The 17680-nt window shown below is 51.6% G+C and overlaps 8 protein-coding genes across 8 annotated transcripts; all 8 read right to left on the reverse strand.

The window, feature by feature from the left end:
* Positions 1 to 585: 585 nt before the first annotated feature.
* TbgDal_X12930 (dual specificity protein phosphatase, putative) lies at positions 586 to 1185 on the reverse strand (the record flags this gene model as incomplete). Its single annotated transcript, XM_011780159.1, has 1 exon — positions 586 to 1185. The coding sequence occupies one exon, from the start codon at positions 1183 to 1185 to the stop codon at positions 586 to 588; it is 600 nt and encodes a 199-aa protein (XP_011778461.1).
* A 1224-nt stretch (positions 1186 to 2409) lies between these two features.
* On the reverse strand, positions 2410 to 5391 carry TbgDal_X12940 (hypothetical protein, conserved; the record flags this gene model as incomplete). Its single annotated transcript, XM_011780160.1, has 1 exon — positions 2410 to 5391. The coding sequence occupies one exon, from the start codon at positions 5389 to 5391 to the stop codon at positions 2410 to 2412; it is 2982 nt and encodes a 993-aa protein (XP_011778462.1).
* Positions 5392 to 5693: 302 nt separating this feature from the next.
* TbgDal_X12950 (hypothetical protein, unlikely) lies at positions 5694 to 6113 on the reverse strand (the record flags this gene model as incomplete). The annotated part of the gene is made up of 1 exon (XM_011780161.1): positions 5694 to 6113. One exon carries the CDS (start codon positions 6111 to 6113, stop codon positions 5694 to 5696), a length of 420 nt encoding a protein of 139 aa, XP_011778463.1.
* A 133-nt stretch (positions 6114 to 6246) lies between these two features.
* On the reverse strand, positions 6247 to 7398 carry TbgDal_X12960 (hypothetical protein, conserved; the record flags this gene model as incomplete). The annotated part of the gene is made up of 1 exon (XM_011780162.1): positions 6247 to 7398. One exon carries the CDS (start codon positions 7396 to 7398, stop codon positions 6247 to 6249), a length of 1152 nt encoding a protein of 383 aa, XP_011778464.1.
* Positions 7399 to 7905: 507 nt separating this feature from the next.
* TbgDal_X12970 (trans-splicing factor, putative) lies at positions 7906 to 8973 on the reverse strand (the record flags this gene model as incomplete). The annotated part of the gene is made up of 1 exon (XM_011780163.1): positions 7906 to 8973. The coding sequence occupies one exon, from the start codon at positions 8971 to 8973 to the stop codon at positions 7906 to 7908; it is 1068 nt and encodes a 355-aa protein (XP_011778465.1).
* Positions 8974 to 9366: 393 nt separating this feature from the next.
* TbgDal_X12980 (hypothetical protein, conserved) lies at positions 9367 to 10494 on the reverse strand (the record flags this gene model as incomplete). The annotated part of the gene is made up of 1 exon (XM_011780164.1): positions 9367 to 10494. One exon carries the CDS (start codon positions 10492 to 10494, stop codon positions 9367 to 9369), a length of 1128 nt encoding a protein of 375 aa, XP_011778466.1.
* Positions 10495 to 11269: 775 nt separating this feature from the next.
* TbgDal_X12990 (hypothetical protein, conserved) lies at positions 11270 to 12175 on the reverse strand (the record flags this gene model as incomplete). The annotated part of the gene is made up of 1 exon (XM_011780165.1): positions 11270 to 12175. The coding sequence occupies one exon, from the start codon at positions 12173 to 12175 to the stop codon at positions 11270 to 11272; it is 906 nt and encodes a 301-aa protein (XP_011778467.1).
* A 471-nt stretch (positions 12176 to 12646) lies between these two features.
* Positions 12647 to 17140, reverse strand: TbgDal_X13000 (T. brucei spp.-specific protein; the record flags this gene model as incomplete). The annotated part of the gene is made up of 1 exon (XM_011780166.1): positions 12647 to 17140. The coding sequence occupies one exon, from the start codon at positions 17138 to 17140 to the stop codon at positions 12647 to 12649; it is 4494 nt and encodes a 1497-aa protein (XP_011778468.1).
* Positions 17141 to 17680: the final 540 nt, after the last annotated feature.

The following is a 17680-nucleotide window of genomic DNA, read 5'->3' on the forward strand; positions in this document are numbered from 1 at the left end:
ATGGGCGCACGTGCAGGTGCATGTGCGCGTATATGAAATGTCTCCCCGTGAGGGCTAGTTGAGACATGACAAAGGGGGAACACTCAAAAATAAGCAGAGTAACAACAAATAAGAAAAAAGAAGAAACTATTGACCCTGATTCAAACTTAAAACACGCAGCGTCACTTATTCGGTGGTGCAAATAAATATTTATTTATACGGATGGGAAATCCTATGAATAAAAAGGCACAAACCCTACTGCGACTCACACGAAGGGCCTCATGCATGCACACCCCTTCCAACCTTAAAAATAAAAATAAAAACGATTCCTATTCATATATATATGTATATGCGCGTATGATTCTACCTGTTGATTAACATGCATAGGTATGTAAATATGTACATGATTGCATCCCTTGCCATTTTGAAGGGACATACGGGCGCGCGCGCAAGCATACTTATACCTATACTCGCAGAAAAAAAACGCGCACGTAGTGGTTCTGTATTTGTGAAGCTGATGAAAAACGATCAAGGGGCTGTTACGGCTCCGAACAGATCTTCAACAACTCCGCCAGGCCCGACACGCTCGCAGGTGGTTCAACATATTCAGTTGGTGCGAGCTGCCGCCCTAACCTTTTCCAAGTGTTCCTCATATTCCTGTAGCCGCTGCAAGAAAGCCAGGTTAAGGGAAATGCATGGCCGCTTATCCTTCACATCATTGTGCGCATCACAAAACGACATCCCCTCCGACTCCATTAAGTACGCCACTACGATAGCGGCACTTCTGGACATGCCGCGGCGGCAGTAAACTAAAATACGGCCATTGCGAGTTGCGCCCCGAATAAATTCGAAGGCGTCCTCAAAGTGATGTACAATATCTTCATCGAGAGAATCACTCAGTGGGATGGACTTGCTCGTAACAAATGGTACAGACTCGACACGATGCATCTCCTCTGTGTCTACCAACTCGCGTGCGACGTTCAGCGTGTGTGTAATACACATCTGACGCAGTAACTTTTCATCTGCGGCATCGCGCCATGTACCAACAAAAATCCTTTCACTGATACCACTCATAGGCACGCATTTGGCAGCGCTACAAGTCTCGTTGAGCTCTTCCTCAAGCGCGCGTTCCGCGCATTGATACACAAGCTCCAGGTTAAACGCAGGAAGACAATTCTTCGACAGTCGCTCGCGAAACTTCAGCATGCGCCCACACAGCAGAGAAAACGGATAATAATAACAATAACAAATATATATATTAATGAAAAAAGAGTAAAAAAAAATGAAATAATGAAGCTTGTTGACGTTTTCAAAAAATAAAATAAAGAGTCAGGGCACTGTTCGGCGTTGTGCCTTAACACACACTGTTACTCTCGCTTGAATGCCGCTCACTTCCACTCTGTGACCAGTGGCGGGTCGTACGAAAGGCAAAGGGATGGTACACAAACAAGTGAATAAAATGTACCAAAGATCGTAGCAACTGGTGGGAAGCACAGTTAACGGAAAGAGTTTTCGTGTGCGATATCTTGATGACCGCTCCTCTCGTCCAATATTTGCTCAGTCGTTACCAATCTGACCCGCCCCTAGCGATGTTCAAACCGCGTGTACGCGCGTATGGATATGGATGCGCAGACCAAGGTGCTTTGCGCAGCTGTATTCGCTAGCTGGCCGCAGCGACGCTGCAATATACGACCGAACACTCAGAAACAGGTCCCTAATTCGCGCACAACAATAGACGATTACGGTTGTGGTGTATATGTATAAGCGTCCCACAATAGACTGAAAGTAGTTTGTTAGCACCCCGCTTTTAATGAGTAAAACGCACGCACACACTGGGGCTTTCTCGGCTCTCCCTTACCACCTGCCTCGTAGATAGAGGGATGGAAGAGAAACCTACGTACTTCAAGGCTTTCCTCCCCGTATATTAGGCTGAGGCCTGAATCTACCAAAATCGGGATATAAAGGTTTCCCCACCTAAACACTAATACACTAAAATTGCACGTTGCTTTCTCCTAATCTTTCTCCGTTTATGGTAACGCTACACACATTAAATGGGTTCACGAGCATGGCAAACCGCGTTGTCGATGTGGTGTGGAAACGATGAAATAAGTAAGGAAAAAGAAGAGGAATCTATACGGCACCCCACCTTACCCAGAAGCAAACAAAGACAGCAGCTCTCGGTACGGTAATACCCGTTCAATACGTAGCGCAGTATTATTGTACACGGGCAGAGCAGCACTTCTCCCCGCCCACACACACCCAGGTTCACCACCTCTCCCTTCCGCACGAGCTGGTGCCCACCCAAAAGCTGTAAACCAACACTGCCTGCATTTCTTTTCCCTTCATTACTACGTCGATCCAGTGCATTTAACGACAAACTCCCTCGATACCCCGTCCAAAGTATAACGAGTAGACGCTTTCTTTGTTAAATCACAGAAGCGGAATGGAAAGCTGGACACTGTCCGAAATGCAACAGGACCAGTCACCCGCCGCAGTCCTCCTCGACATCAACTCCAGCAACTCGTCACACAGAAAGTCACCAGCAGCACTGGGAGAAGCACTCAGTAATTGAGCCTCCACATCAGCCAGCCGCCTGCCATGCCGCTCGTCTGCTGCACCAGCAACCTCCATACGATCTTCAGAGCGGACGGCTTCACAATGCTCGCATTGGGGTACCTGAGAAGTTCGACTGAACTTACCGCAGCAAACACAGCACCACGGCGCATATTGCAGTGTTATCGTGTCAGCGGACCTCCGCGTCCCGCAGCCGTGCCGCTGGCAGTAGCCGTCCCAGCTGTTGTTCACACTCCTGCATACGACGCACTGCCAAACATGTACCTCCGTCGATGGTACAGCAGGATGCAGTGCATAACAGCGGCGGCAACACCATCCGTGCACGGCGACGTCGCCACAAACCCCGCAGGTCCACGCCTCGTGGCGATTGAACAAAACTGGATCTAGGCGATGTACCCCACAATGCATGCACACGTCGCTGCAATTCCTCTCCGGTTTAGTCTGAAGGAGAACCCCCTCATCATCGCGGTGGTTATGACGGCCCCCGCACGCGTGGCAGTGCCAAGGCACGTCAGGAAGTAAAGGGAGAAACTGCGAGAGCATACCCATGGGCCGCTGGCAGTTTTGGCAGCTTCTGGCACTGTCTGGTGTGAGGGAATGGCAAAATGGGCAGCGCCACAGACGCCTCTCAAACGCAGCCACATCCCTAGGGTGTGGGGCGGCACACGCTGGACACTCGTCTCGCAACCCCAGACGACGAAGACGAAGCCGCCACCATTCGCGGCAGTAGACACATACACAACTTGCATCCGCCTTCCCGAAACTACACACACTGCACCACCGACGAAGCGGACTGTTCAGGGCACCACAACCACATTTCCACTCAAAAAAACTTGCCGCCCAACCCGTATCGCCAGCACCACAGTCCATACAAGTTTGAACCTTTGAATTGTTTCTGGAGACCCCCAGTTGAGAATAAGAATGGCAATAATCACACGCCCAAAGGCACGGTGTTGCGGCGCCACCGTGGGTCTTTACACACAACACTCTGTTGTCATGCTCCACAGAGAGCCCGCGAGGATGGGGATGGCTACAAGCAAAGCAGGTATCAATGTAATCCCCCGAAGAAGACACCCAAGAACAATGAGGACACGTCCATGCATGTTCGACCAAATGACGCGAAACACAAGCAGCGCACGAAACAGCCCCCAACTGGATGGGATTCACGCATTCACAACCACAAGTCCACGAAGACGCGGCCTTCATCCCTGCCTTAAGCCCCTCTGCCTCACACTCTAGCTGATTTAGCGAGAGCCAAGGTAGGAAGCTGGTTAAGTGCGTTAGGGGAGCGTCACAGATGGTCATACGCAGCGGTCTCCCAATCAGTAATCCCCATTTCACCAGTTCACCAGCATACTTCCCCAGGGCGGATGCAGACCGTACAACATCAAACAACGCGGAGGCTATGCGTGCGCCTAAGTTCACTATTCCGTAGTGTGCCGCGCGGCGATGATGCGGATGACCACTGGCAGCAACGTACATCTCATCTCCAACAATCTTCCGATGGCTAAGTAGCACCTCCAACTCATTCCAAATAAAGCTGCGTCGATTGTCCCGCGCCTCCGCGATGGCCTCCTCACAGAGCAGTAATTCCAACACGGCGGCCACAGTACAAACGTCCAAAAGTCCTCTCATCGGACCGAAGTGTAGCGCCTTACACTTGGCTAACATACTGCTTACACCAGCGTCCCGGAGGACCCTCAACAAACTACAAGCGGCAACTGCTGCAGAATCGCATGCCGAAGATGCGCCAGCTCCACCTGAGTTTCCCCCCTCTTTGCAAAAAGAACGAAACACATTCATCATCGTTAATATGGCTTCTCGGTAGCGATCACCTTCCGCGTTGTCGTTCCTGGCGAAGACGCATGCGTTCATGAGAATCCCCGCTGGCCGTGTCATCAACGCTGAGATGTCAGTTACCTTCCAATTCAGTTGACGGAAGAGCTTTCGAAAGGCAAACGCCGCGTACTCAAGTGTTGATGCCCACCGCTCATCACGACCCATTCCTGACTCCCGTCGCCCAGGTATTGTGAGGTAATATTCAAACACATCAACGTCATTCACCAAAGCGGTGCCACACGTAGGCATAACGAGTTCCTCACCCTCAACAGCAGCACGGAAGAACTCTGCATACTGAAGGAGTCGGCACTGCTCAGAGTACAGCTTACGAAGCTTGCGGACCAGGACGGGTGGCATGCGCGTCACGGTGACGTCATCAGCAAGGGGTGGAAGAAGCTCCTGCAAACGTAAAACATCGGTATAGTAGTCCCGAACAATTGCTAGAAGTTCCCGGTGAGCCTGATCAAAAGCCGATGGCTCCGCAAATGCAGGGTTGGAAGCGATTGCAAAGAACACCTGGTGCCAGTAGTGTAACCGTTCACTTGGTTCAGCTGCCCCGCCATGATCAATGGCGGCACGCCAGGTAGATGGTAGCAAAGAACGCAACGCGGAGACATCTCCTCTTATCACAACTGTCGGCGAGCTCCCCGCACTGTCACGCCACAACCAAGGCAAGTGGTCGTGGTGAACGGAGGGCACTAGGTACCTGGCGATCTCACGTCTCCTGCGCTCATCCATCAGCGCACCTCGTCGGTAGAGCAACTGAAGGAACGGAATTAGCAAGGGGCGGTTGGCATTGTTAAGCAAGGCCTCGGGTGAGTGTTGAATAGCCTCCGTACTGGTGGTGAGCGCCGTAAAGGAAAGTCCATCATCCCACAAATCGGCAGATATAACAAGTTGTAAGTCGCTTGAGGCAGCGCCCATGCCAATCGAGTGCTTTTTCGCATATCGACACGTGGCAAATATGCGCTTTGGGACCCCTGACGGTTTCCTCAGCATGGCGCCGCTCCCATTCGTTAGTTACGCGCAAGCGCATCGACAAAAACACAGGTAAAAACGAAAAAAAAAAAAAGAGGCACAAAAAGTTAGAATGAAGAAAAATATGATTTTTCTTTTCAATGGAAATAAGGAGGTTGGGAAACAGACACGCGGTGGAGGAAGGCAATATTGCAACCATGAATAACAATGGGTACACGCGGAAGGGCTTATTTCCGTTATTGACTGCCATCAAACTGTACAAACCAACCCTGTCGACAAAGGTGGTCCTCCAATGTCTCCCCCCCTTCTCGACACTTTATTTCTTAAAACGAGAGAGAGGGTGTCAAGACGAGAAAAAAAAAAAAAGTGAGCCCTCCTTTCCAAGAAAACCAGGCAGCCAGGTTCGAAGATACAATGAGAGCTACGGACACACGGGGACATTTATGGTCCCGGAAATCCGTGGTGAAGTTACGCGTAGTCCCCCTCCCCCCGGGAGCGGGACAGAAAAAAACGTCTCCACGAAACACCGAGAGCTCCATCATTCCCCTGCACCATGGATATCGGTCACCTCCTTTCCTTCTGCTACCGTGTCCTCCCCTCTCCCCCCCCCACCCCGTCCTAAGTGGGTGCCACCTCGAATTCGAAGAGAAATAACAAGAAGGAACGCGCTCTATCCAGACAGGAACAAACATAACCAATCCCTTTTCTTCACGTACGCTCACGCATGGTGAGCAACAGAACATCACCGCTTCCGGACCGAGAAATGAGCATCGTCGCCAACGTCGACCGTCCACGTCTATTTAACCAACACCTCTCACGTTACACCCCTACGCACCCACCAGTTTGTTTTTCATGGTCATCCGCACTCACTCTTCCCTAGTCCGAGTCGTCCCACTCACTGCGCTCCGTTGGGTTCACGTCGAGCCTCTTGTCGTAGACATACCCCGGGTCACCGGGCCGAAGGGCATTCTGCATGAAGCCCTCGTTCATTTTTGCTTTGAATTCCTGAAGGGTGATATCGTCAGCATCATTAAGGTCTACATTCTTCAAGGCCGCCTCTGGATCGCGGTAAAGAAGGCCAACATCAGCCTTATTTACCTCCGGCTCTACAGTTTTTGCCGAAGTCATATGCTGCTCTTCCTCACCAGTGTTGTGTGCAGCGGACGCGTTGTCTGAATATCCAATCTGCTGCTTCCAGTCAAACTGAGGTTGAAGAGGACCCTCTGGTTTAACCGTGCTGGCGTGACTCTCCACACTCTTCCGCATCAACTCTTGTAGGCGCTGAAGGTATGAACGTAATTGGGATTCGCTAACCAGCATCCCATGCGAGCGGACCAAGCGCCTGAGCAACGGTGCTATTGGGGAATTCTCATGGAGCAGGCCATCAAGTGGAATGAATCGGCGACGCGGCCTCCCATTATACGTGTAAAATATAAGAATCTCCACCGGCTGAACGCGCAGACCAATACTTTTCACGGCAACAAGTCCATCCTTCAAAGAACTTGACGGGGCGGTGTTGTCGCTTTCCCACCATCGTGAAGGGGTAAAAGAGTCGAGCACAGGTCGTTCAATAAGGTCACTAGCTAGCTCATCGGCACTAATGGAAACACAGCCCTTCTCGTTAAGGTCCTTCACTCGACAAGATGCAAACCGTTCCAGAACAGTGCTCGGGATGTTGCTAGTTAGCATGGCGGCACTCGTGACGATAGCATCTGCATACTCGCTAACCCTGCAACCTTGTGGATACAAACTGAGTGTCACCTCACGGGCCTCCTGCACGTCATCATCGCGTTCCCCACGCAAACGTTGCCTCAGCGAAGCATAGCGTTTGGTCATATCTTGGTACCACTGGGTACCGCTCAATGTCGCCAAACTGAGGTAATTGGAAGAGTCATCACTGCCACAACAGCTGCTGCGGGTACGCAAAACTAACTCGTGAAATGCTTTCAGAGGTTCCTCGCTGTACTTCGCGTAGAGGTGACACACAAAAACTGACAGTTCCAGTCCCAGATCAGACACAAACTGCATTTGCTGCACCGCCTGTTCCCCCTCTCCTGATTCTTGGACATGTCCAAAAGCCAAAACAAAAAAGAAGGTTGCACCCGTGCCAAATAAGAACAAAGACGCAGGAATATGTAAAACAAAGCGAAAAGGAAAGAAATCGAACGCCGGCCTACAAGGCAGTCACCCCGTATGCAGAACGCGACCAAACACCATTAGATCATATTTCCACGCACACACAAACGCAAACACACAACAGCAGATACGGCAGAAAAGAAGCAAGAGAACGTAGGACCTACATGCAGCGTCGGTACTGAGAAACACAAGGGCACATCCAACCCCTTCCACCTCGCCTAAGTGGGTACACACACGCCTCCACGCACCCATCACATCCTGTGGTTTACCATACAAACACGTGCAGCCCCCTTGGTCTCCATTTCTCTCTCGACCTTTTGCTTGCACAGCGGCACCCTCGGCCGTTCACGGGCGCAGGCAACAGCTGTACACGTGTAACGCTACAGCTGAGGGCACCATTTATCTTAAATTCCGTCGCGGCCGCTTCCTTCTCCGTCTCTCGTAAGTATTGTTTCCCGCACCCCGCAGCACAGGGGGGTCAAGCCACGACAACATCTTCAATCGCACCAGTTCACGCTGTCTCACACCCTCTTGGTGGCTGGCGGCCCGTCTATTCGCATCGATGCGTGCAAGCACCGTGGCGGTGCTAGATACAAGACGCAACGCCTTGGGCCGAAGCTGCGGCGGGTGGTTAACAACAAAATCAGAATTACTTAAAAATCCAGTGGTTTTAAGCGCGATACCGCTACTGTTGGCGCGCGTGCTACCGAGCCGAGACAATTCTGTTGGATCCATAGCTGCAAGCGGTGCTACGCCCCCTGCAATAGCGAAGAGCTGGGAGGTGATCCCAGTGCCAAGAAAGGCACAAAGGTTTGGACAGATGAGTGGCATCGACCGCTGGATGTATTCCAGAAAGGTTTGCTTCGCCGCTTCGAGTGTTTCTATCTCCTGACACGCTTCGAGCACACGCTGCAGCTCCTCAGGTGACAGCTCACGTCCTGTGGTAGTCGATGCGCAAGCGATGATAACAGCGGTAAGCTGCGAGGGCACCAACTCATCAAGCTGATCAATTACCTGAGAAAGGTCCATATTGTTCTGCAGAAGCTGCACCACACGTGCATAGAGGAGACCGGAAGTAAAAAACATGGCAAGCTCTGGAAACCGCTGACTGTAGTGAGCCCGTGCGTAAACAACCGCCTTACTCTTTTCAACCTCAATGCGCAGTACAAGGTTGCTTGAGTCAATCACAAACTGATATTCGGGGTCATCCGGCGTTATCGTATTCTTCACGTTTTCCTGCTCACTGTAGTCGCTAAGTTTCTGCAGCATACTGCTCATATGGCCAGACCGCAGCAATGCAGTTACTTCCTTCACGCTATTGTGCCGTCTTGCATCATCATCTGACGCAATGGACTCCCCTACACCAATTGTCTCCTCCAAATAAATGTCCAGACCTTCATCTCTCCTGCTCTGGAGGTCGTCAACTCGCTCACCGAAACCATCCCATCCGGTTTCGATATAGCTCATCTTGGCCAGGCTAAGCAGCACAGGGGTGAGAAGTTAAAAAAAAAACAAAAGAGGAAGCCAAGGGTCAGCAGGAATTTATCACCATCAAAATGCAACACAAGCAGAACGTTAAACCACATAATTATAACAAAACGGTTTCAGTCCATATTTCCTCTCACACTACTTCTCACTCCGCTTTCCCTGGTGATGCCAAGACATGCCATGGCACCCTTCGTGAAGTGCATATATTCTCCTTTTTTTCTTTTTATTTCACCCCGACTGACGACGGCGACGGTGAGAGGGGGGAAAGGAAGAGAGAAAAATGGCAATCAGTAAAGGGAAAAAAGTAAAATAAAAAGAGCGGCACCATATGAAAAACAGAGGGCAGGGGAATGTGGAACCGCGTGGACGCGCCTAATAACCGTCATCCGTATCATTCCAACTACTGCCCAGCGGGTCGCCAACATCACTATCTCCACAAAACCCAGAGCTCCCCCAAACGCCACGAGGCCTGTGACATCTCTCGTCGTCATATGTACCTGCTGTACTCATCCCATCCGTCCGGATACTGTTACTGCTACTAGTTTCATCTGGGTACTCATTGGCAGAAAAGTCAGCAGCATTGCTGTCGTACTCATCGTCTTTGCGATGGTCAGGATATAAGTACAACTCAGGGTCGATAGCCCCTTGCTCGTCCAGGAGAAAGTCGTCATAATTTTTTTGCAGGGCGTCGTAAAGTAACAGTTCAGCTTTATTAACGGCCACACTGCGGTTAGCCAGCGACTCACCAAAAGAAAGAACATAATCATGGTACGTCCCTTCGCGGTGCCGCTTTCGCTCCGACCTGAAGGCAAAATAAGGCTTCACACAAGAGATCGCAGTTGATTCTCCATCGTCATCATCCGTTATGCGCAGATTACCAAATCCAAACACGTCATCCTCCTTCATGTTTTTGTCCCCTTCTTCTTCGTTCACTTCGCCCACAGCGTCAGCCGCTGCACCCTTGTCAAGGATATATACCGACCAGCTTCCCTCACTGTCAATCGCCACTGAATCTCCAGGACCGACTAACACATCACCAACGATAGAAGAGACCGGAACTACACCCACTTCACCCGATTTTTTCCCTACAACTTGGCAATCCATCACCAGGTTTCCCTGGGCATCCCACACCCGCTCAACAGACAAAGCGGTATTCGAAGGGAGAACCGCAGAATTCGCCAGAGCATAAGTCTTATCATCCCCTGCTGCGCCGCACGCGCCACGTTCGAGCAAACGAAAAAAAAGCACTCGTCGCTGACACTCATCTTCCACGCTACCCGACGCACGTGGTGTCGGCGGTGCATCCAACGCATCATTCTTCGTGTTATTAGACGCGTCGCAGCCGACCCTCACACCTCGGCTTGAATCCAGGCGCACACGCAGTAGTGGTGGGGCCACTAACCCACCACTCTCACTTGCGGTGCACCTCGAACGTTTTATGCGCATGATGATCCCCTGAGATCCTACTGTCGGAGGGAGCACACGCATAACCTCGTTCATCTTTAAGTGTGCGACTACGCACTACCTCACAAAGCAGTGGAAAGGGGCGGTTATGCAAGAAGGGGTGAAAAGAAGGGGGATTGGAGAAGAGAAAAAACGAAGATGCGGGGGGAAAGGCTCCTAGCGCATCGGTGGGAGAGGCACGAAATGGAAAAATTGCAGTACACATAGCAAAACGGAGATACCTACCTAACAACGGTATGGTGGTTGTGGGGAAATCTTTATGAGCATAAACACACGCGAAAAGAAAGAAAGAGGAAAGCGATGGATTTGTTACAGCTGGAGATTGACCTCCCCGTAACCCAAGCGCCGCCCAATACAACTGCTACTGTTCCAAGTATTTGTCTGCTTTGAATCGTGGATCCGTACGGCATATTTAATCCGCCAAGGACATGTGAATTTGAGAGCCACATACGGGGACCACGGAGTAAACACGTACTGACTAACCCACTACAAGGAAAAAAGAAAAACATTTAGCATTAAAAAGGGAAGGTAAGGTAACATACGAGGCAGGGGGTATGCACAGAGCGAATAGCAATACAGCACATCGAGTTGCTGTACAAAATCCCAACGTGCCAGCCGATTCATCTCTTCCGCACCACCATCACATCAACACCGGTATTCATGAGGAACGCTGACACGCACTCGCTCACCCACACGAAGTCCCCGTCTTTGTCTCTCGCTCCGCTTCACTTCGCTTTTTCCCTTCCACGGAGACACTCGGCTAACTATGCCACAAACTTACTTACAGTGCCAGCAAATGTTGGACCGTCAATTAGTACTCGTACTGAAAATATAACGGACTCTCTCTAGGCCTGCGTGCGCGCCGAAGGGCAACTGCAGAAAGAAGTAGTAGAATAAACCCACAAGCCATCAACGCACCAACCGTTGCTGGAAGGGCTGGCCGGGTGTCCTCTACAATCCTCGGCCCGCACGTGTCTCTATAGATGTTCGATTCGCCGCACACCGGGGAGCAATACAACTTCGGCCACGTAATCTCCTCCAGAGTTATCGGGTCGAGCATCACATGGCCGTCGCGGGACACAAGGTAACAAACGCGTGGCCGGATCCCAGGGATGTGCCTCGTTGCATTACTAAAACAGCACCTCCCCTTTTCGAAGCCAGAGCATTTGTAATTCGCCTGGATGTTGCAAATGAGCTCAGGTTGCTCCTGCACAGCCTCGCGCCACACCCCCGAAAGCATTGTATCCAAAGGAAGGATGTCCATCAACAAAAGGAGAAACAAAAGACCCAAGGAAAGCACCGGTACCGCTGACGCCATGAGCATCACTGAGAATAGCATCGATGGCATCTTCGACTTGAAGTACACTGAGAAAATGCCGACGACTCCCAGTAAAAGGTTGAACACACCAGTACAAAGCAGAACGACCTTGAAGAGTGACCAGTGATCGCCCCAATTTACCGCCGTCGGAAACAGACCCCACACCACAAACGGTAAACATAGGGTCGCACCAAGTAATATAAAGAAGAACGAAAAGCACGAGGAACAGCAACAGTACACCCCACAGGAACGACAGCAACCGCTTTCTACCTCCTCCTCCTCGACTTGTACATACATGCTGCTCGGCCAATAATCATCATTCCTAAACGCGTACGCGTCTGGCCCCCGCACATAGCCTTGAGCCGGCTCGGTCTGATCAAGCAGTTTTCCTCCGGCCATGCTGCGCGCCTTTCCGTTATCCCTCTCACGTTCAGTACCTTTTCTTCAACGTGTAGGTGGCCTTTCAACCTCGACAGCTGTTACAGCAAAAAACAAATCGGTTGCAACCAAGTTCGCTCACTACCTTCACGCTCACTACGGAAAGAAGGAAAGAAGTGAATGCAGACGTAGGCAGGTGTAGGCAGTTGTGTCACAACACACAAAAACGGGAAGAAACAAAGTCGCAGAAGATCCCGCGTACCAGCACTCCACCCCAACCCCCTTTAGCATCGGGCGTCCTGTACAGTCTGGAGGCGAGATCGCATGCAACAACCTCTCAGACCACCTTATTCGCCGCCCCCAATTCAGTTCCGCAAAATCTGCCGGAAATATCTAAACCAAATGGCTCGGGAGCGCACCGCTTCGGAGATGTACACCTCCCCTCCCACCCATACCTTATTCAGTCACTCCATAAGAGGCAGTCATGTTCCCTTATGAAGTACTCTCGTAACCAGCATCCCATTCATACTGGTATTTCGCGCTTTCCTTACAGTATGAGACCACAAGGACACAATAGGGGCTGCGACTTAACACATTATCGCCCATGTGGAACATGCGATAGGGATTTAGCTCCTCTTGAGACGCAGCCGCGCCCTCTGGTGGCTCCGGACCCCGTCCCATTTCCGCGCCGCACATACTCCTTCCGTTACCCTCACTCACAGGGTAAACCATCACACGTAGCTTTCGTGCTGAACGTTCATTGCTTTGAAAATTGAGACGAAAGCGAAGGTAGACACGTGTTGGTGGCGTACAACGGCTGTTAGCGCCCCCGCCAAAGCGTTGCAAGATGGATGTTCTCTCAGCCACTTTATCGATGACATGCTTGGCAGCCTCAGCCACCTCCTGCAATAGTTTTTCTTCAGCTTCCGATTCTGCCTGGGTTGCGTCCTTTTCGTTGGTAAAGTTTTCCAGAATGGATGGCCACTGCACGCCGAGGTGAAAGCGAAGCTGCTTCCGGCTCTGATAATAAAGGAACTGCGGTTCATTGACTGTTCCATACACACGTAACGTACCATCCGCAAACCTGCCGGACGCACCCTTCTCTGAGGACGCAGGCGAACGTCGACGCAGAAGCAGCGAAAAGTAGTCCTTTACTCCCAACCCCCTTCTGGACCGCTCACACACCCGTTGGTAAATTCTGCTTCGTTTGCACCGACCATACGAAATTGGATTATATGGCTTGTTAGGAGAGAAGCACATTGGCACATATGAGACAGCGATGTAGAGTCTCTTTGTTTCTTCACGGGGTTTACGATCCTGAAGACTGGCGTCAAACTCGTCACGGGTAACGAGAGGAGGCCCGAGCACTGCAAGCCAGGGAAGCGGTAGGTACAGACGGGGCACGCCGCTCGTAAGAGGTTGATTACCGACGCCAAGAGACGCCATCGGATAGCACGCCTTGCCGCCGCCCTCCAAGATGGAAAAGACACCGCCATCGTCGGTGCTGCTGTCACCACTAACAAGGCAACCATTAAATGAAAGTGAACCTCGACTGGAAGAGACGAGTGACTCAACCCCCAGCGCGCGCGCGACAAATTTAATAGCAGATGCGTCAGTAGGCAAAATGCTCTCTTGGCTTCCGAAGACCTCGCTAGTAGAAGAACAGAACGAGCCGAGAAACAGTACAGGGTCCTTCGGCTCCTGACCGTCGAGAGCCTGGCCGCAGTTCCTGGGATACACTCTGTATAGAACCGCCGAGCAGTCGATATTGGGTACGTTAACGCTGTTGAGATTTTTGTGATCATTCCCCATCAAGTTGTACACGTCAAAATTGACGGCGCCACCGTTTGTGGGTTCGCAGGGTCTGAGCATGAAGAGCAACGATAAGACCGACGACAACACACCTTCATGGGCGCAATAACTCCATTCAGCTGTGCCTCTTTGCCTTGGGACCTTTCCATCCATCAACGATTCGACAAAGGCCCCGGCGGTGTTGCGCAGCGACACGGGCAGCCGCTCAAGGTTTGAAGCAAAGAAGTTAGGAAGGAAGGGTCGAGGCAACCGCACGAACGCCGAGTCGACGTGAAGATTGCTGGCCTGCTTTGCAGTTAGCGAGTTTTTAGAATTCACCAAACTTCGGTGGTGCTTGTGAAAGGCGGCAAAAAGCTGCCGAGGAAAGATGGAAACTACAAAAAGGGGGAGTCGTGGTGGCAGAAAAGTATCCAAAAGTTGAGGGAAAGGCGAGATGCGAGGCTCGCTACTTCCGACCCGTGTGTCACCGGTGCTCCCAACACCCTCCCATTCTGCAAGGTACCAGAAATCGCGCTTACCCGCGGACACACGAAAGACCTCGTCGATGTCCTCCTGATGGTTACCATCTGGCCCACTGCTCGCAGTTCCACCGGCCCTTGGCGCAGAGCGCAACCCACATATACCCGCACCGACGGGGAGACGACTATCCATCATTCCCTGGGCGGTCACTTTCTTAGCAACCATTTCGTTGTAAACATTAGTCAACCGCCTCCACCACTCTGCAACCAGGATGCTCCTTTGTTGCTGTTCCCGTGCCGTAATTTCAGCGAGCCCTTTGGCGAAGAATTTCAGCACCAGCGACGATATCATTGACCATGTGTGTCCCGGAGCCTCAGACGAGAGCTCCGCCGGCACCCACCACTTCGCTCCCAGTTCAAATAAAACACTCTTTCGCGTTCCGCGGCGATCATCGACACCCTGCATCTCATTACCCATAAGTACCAATATATCACCCACATACCCCTGGTCTCCGTTGACAGTAGCAACTCCCACTGGAATACAAAACACATCACGATAAGCAAGTCCCTCACTCCACTTCCGCAGTTCTTCTGTAAAATCCCCCGTTTGCCGCTTGGAGTTGTCCACTTTGAAGTAGAAGTCGATTTTGGAATGATAAATCTTCTCGGATGACAGTGCATCCTTCTCGGGCCGATCTGAATCGGCTTCCAGATCAACTGCATGCTCTTCGACCACACTCTGTCCCTCGCTTACCACTACCCCCTCGGTACCTGTCACATTTTTGCCACCAGGTATCGAATCGTCCCCTTCATCGCCATCATCAGATGACGACGACACCTCCTCGTTATCAACCATCTCCTGCGTGTCCGACAAGAGGTAAACCGCCCGCCGCTCCAACTTTTTCTCCTGGCCTTGAAACTCTACAAATATGTCGAGGGCGAAAACCATCTCATTCTCGCGGTCCTCCAACCGCAAATCCACTGTCACCTCCGTTTGAAAAACACGATCTACTAACCGCGTCATTTTGGAGGTCTCGGCAGTGGTTGGCTTTTCAGGAGTGTATTTACCCGGCCAATACTTCCTTTGGACGACACTAAGAGCCGGCGCCTCACCGGACAGAGCAACACTTGGTGAGTTGTCGTATTTAATCCTAATTTGGGCTTTGCGGCCCTGAACAACCTCCTCCGGAGGAGCGACCACGATGGTGCCGAGAGTCCTTTCCTCTTCCCTGCCAACCACTTGCAGAATAGTTTCATCAGTAAATATGGCGTCAACCTCAACACGAAGGAAGAAAGAACGGTCCTGTCCACTCATCCCAACTGATTCCAACCCACCAGCATGCGTGCTAGCCTTGGACCCAGAAGAGACTCCTATACATTCTTGAACTAGTGACAAACTCTTGAGAGTTCCCTCGAAAGTTACATTCTGCCGCACCGGTGCCGTAATACTCCAGATCGTACGCATGGGACGCTCCACGTGAGTGCGCAACGGACGACTTTCGCAACTCTGGAATATGTTACCAGCGAACATTGTGGCTTTCCACAGCGCAGCCAAGGTCGGGCCCTCAAACCACGCCTGACCCAAGAAACTTTCGAGGGTATGTTCAATGCCGCCAGGACCTGGTGAGCCACCAAGTAGCCAATCCCTGGCGCCCCCACTTGGGGCGACTGGTCGAGAGAAAATGGTACGACAACGCTCACTGGCAGCACGTAAAATATCATGGAAGTTACTTGACCGCGGCACAGCCGCCTCCACGACCTGGCGCACAAGTCCGTGACCCTGACGCACCAACGAGCACCCAACGTCTTCAGTGGCATCTCCTTCCCGGGCAAACGACGTAACACGAACAGTTGACCGCACGCACCGCAGTTGGTCGTGTGAAAAGAGCTGGGTGCTATTAGCGACCTCCATTTCTGAGGGAGAGAGAGAGTGAACACAAACCTCAACCTGGGAAAAGAGGAGGTTCTTTTGAGCCCACCGCAGCGCCGCATAGCCCCCATCCGTTGAGGTGGAGTAACACTGCACAGCATCAAGAACGACAAGCTCCGGTAGCGGTGAGGCACCACATTCGGCTTCGCCATTGGCTGCCCCATTACTTGTGTCCGCATTGATGCTCTCGTGGCTGGTTGCACCCCCGTTGTCATCAGCCGATTTATCGGCCCAGTGCACTACATACACATCTCCGCGCAACACATCGACAACCCTCCCAGCAACCACCTTACGGAACAACCCGCTGCTCTCATGCCGAGACATATCTCCCGCCCATGCGCAGGGAATCGCGGAAGCCGCACCGACCTTCACGGGTTCTCCCAGCGCCCCTCGCTTCTCAGCATCGATAAGATCCTCAAGCCGAAAGCAAATGGGCCGTATAATACGACCAACCCCGAGAAACAACAACGTCTCTTGCAGCGATGCCCATTCCGTTGCCTGCCCATTGGTGGAGAAAATGATGTCCCCATAACCGAGAAGTGGGAACTCTGCGTAGTAGTCTTGACGCAGATATTTATGCGAGGCATCACGTATCATCGAAACAGCCTTATCAATAGCGCACTCGAGCACTGGCGCCGTGCCACGTGGCACATCCACAGCCGACAACTCACAGCTGATGACTCGGCGGTACAGCGGAACTCTAACGTTGAAGACATTTTTAGCAAGCCAACAAATTGAATTAATGGGAACCAGTACCCCATCCCGCTTAACGAGGGGAGTTACCATACGATTTGCCCGTTATGTGAAACCTCAGAATAAATGAAAACAACCGCGACGACACAGTGTGACACACACGGAAGAAAACAAGGTGGAGCGCCCACAATAAAGGGACGTCAGAGAGACAAAGGGAAAAAGAGGTAAAGGGAGCAAGTCTTCCAAAACGTACGACGTTAGACACCGTCACGCACCCCACACGTGGAACCACACAAACATTCCAGGGGAAAATAAAATACAGATACTTGAAAAACTGTCTTTCACGGTCAAAAATACTCCGCGATGCTGCTTCAGCGAAGTGAGTGTTGAACACCCAAATGAACCAAAACTAGGAACCTTGCGAAGCCAAAGAAAGCAGCTGATCTGACTGAGCAGGGGACCACATGGATCGAATCGAGGTATGCAATAATTTCCCTCATCTCACTCAAACAGTAGGCAAACCCTCGGCCATGATCAGGTTGGCGGGGCCCAAATCCCTCGCCGACTGAGTGTGGAAAGACGCATACGAAGACATTCTTGCTATAACTGTCACCACCAACCCACATTTAATGC

Source organism: Trypanosoma brucei, chromosome 10 (assembly GCF_000210295.1).
Source record: "Trypanosoma brucei gambiense DAL972 chromosome 10, complete sequence".
Lineage (NCBI taxonomy): Eukaryota > Euglenozoa > Kinetoplastea > Trypanosomatida > Trypanosomatidae > Trypanosoma > Trypanosoma brucei.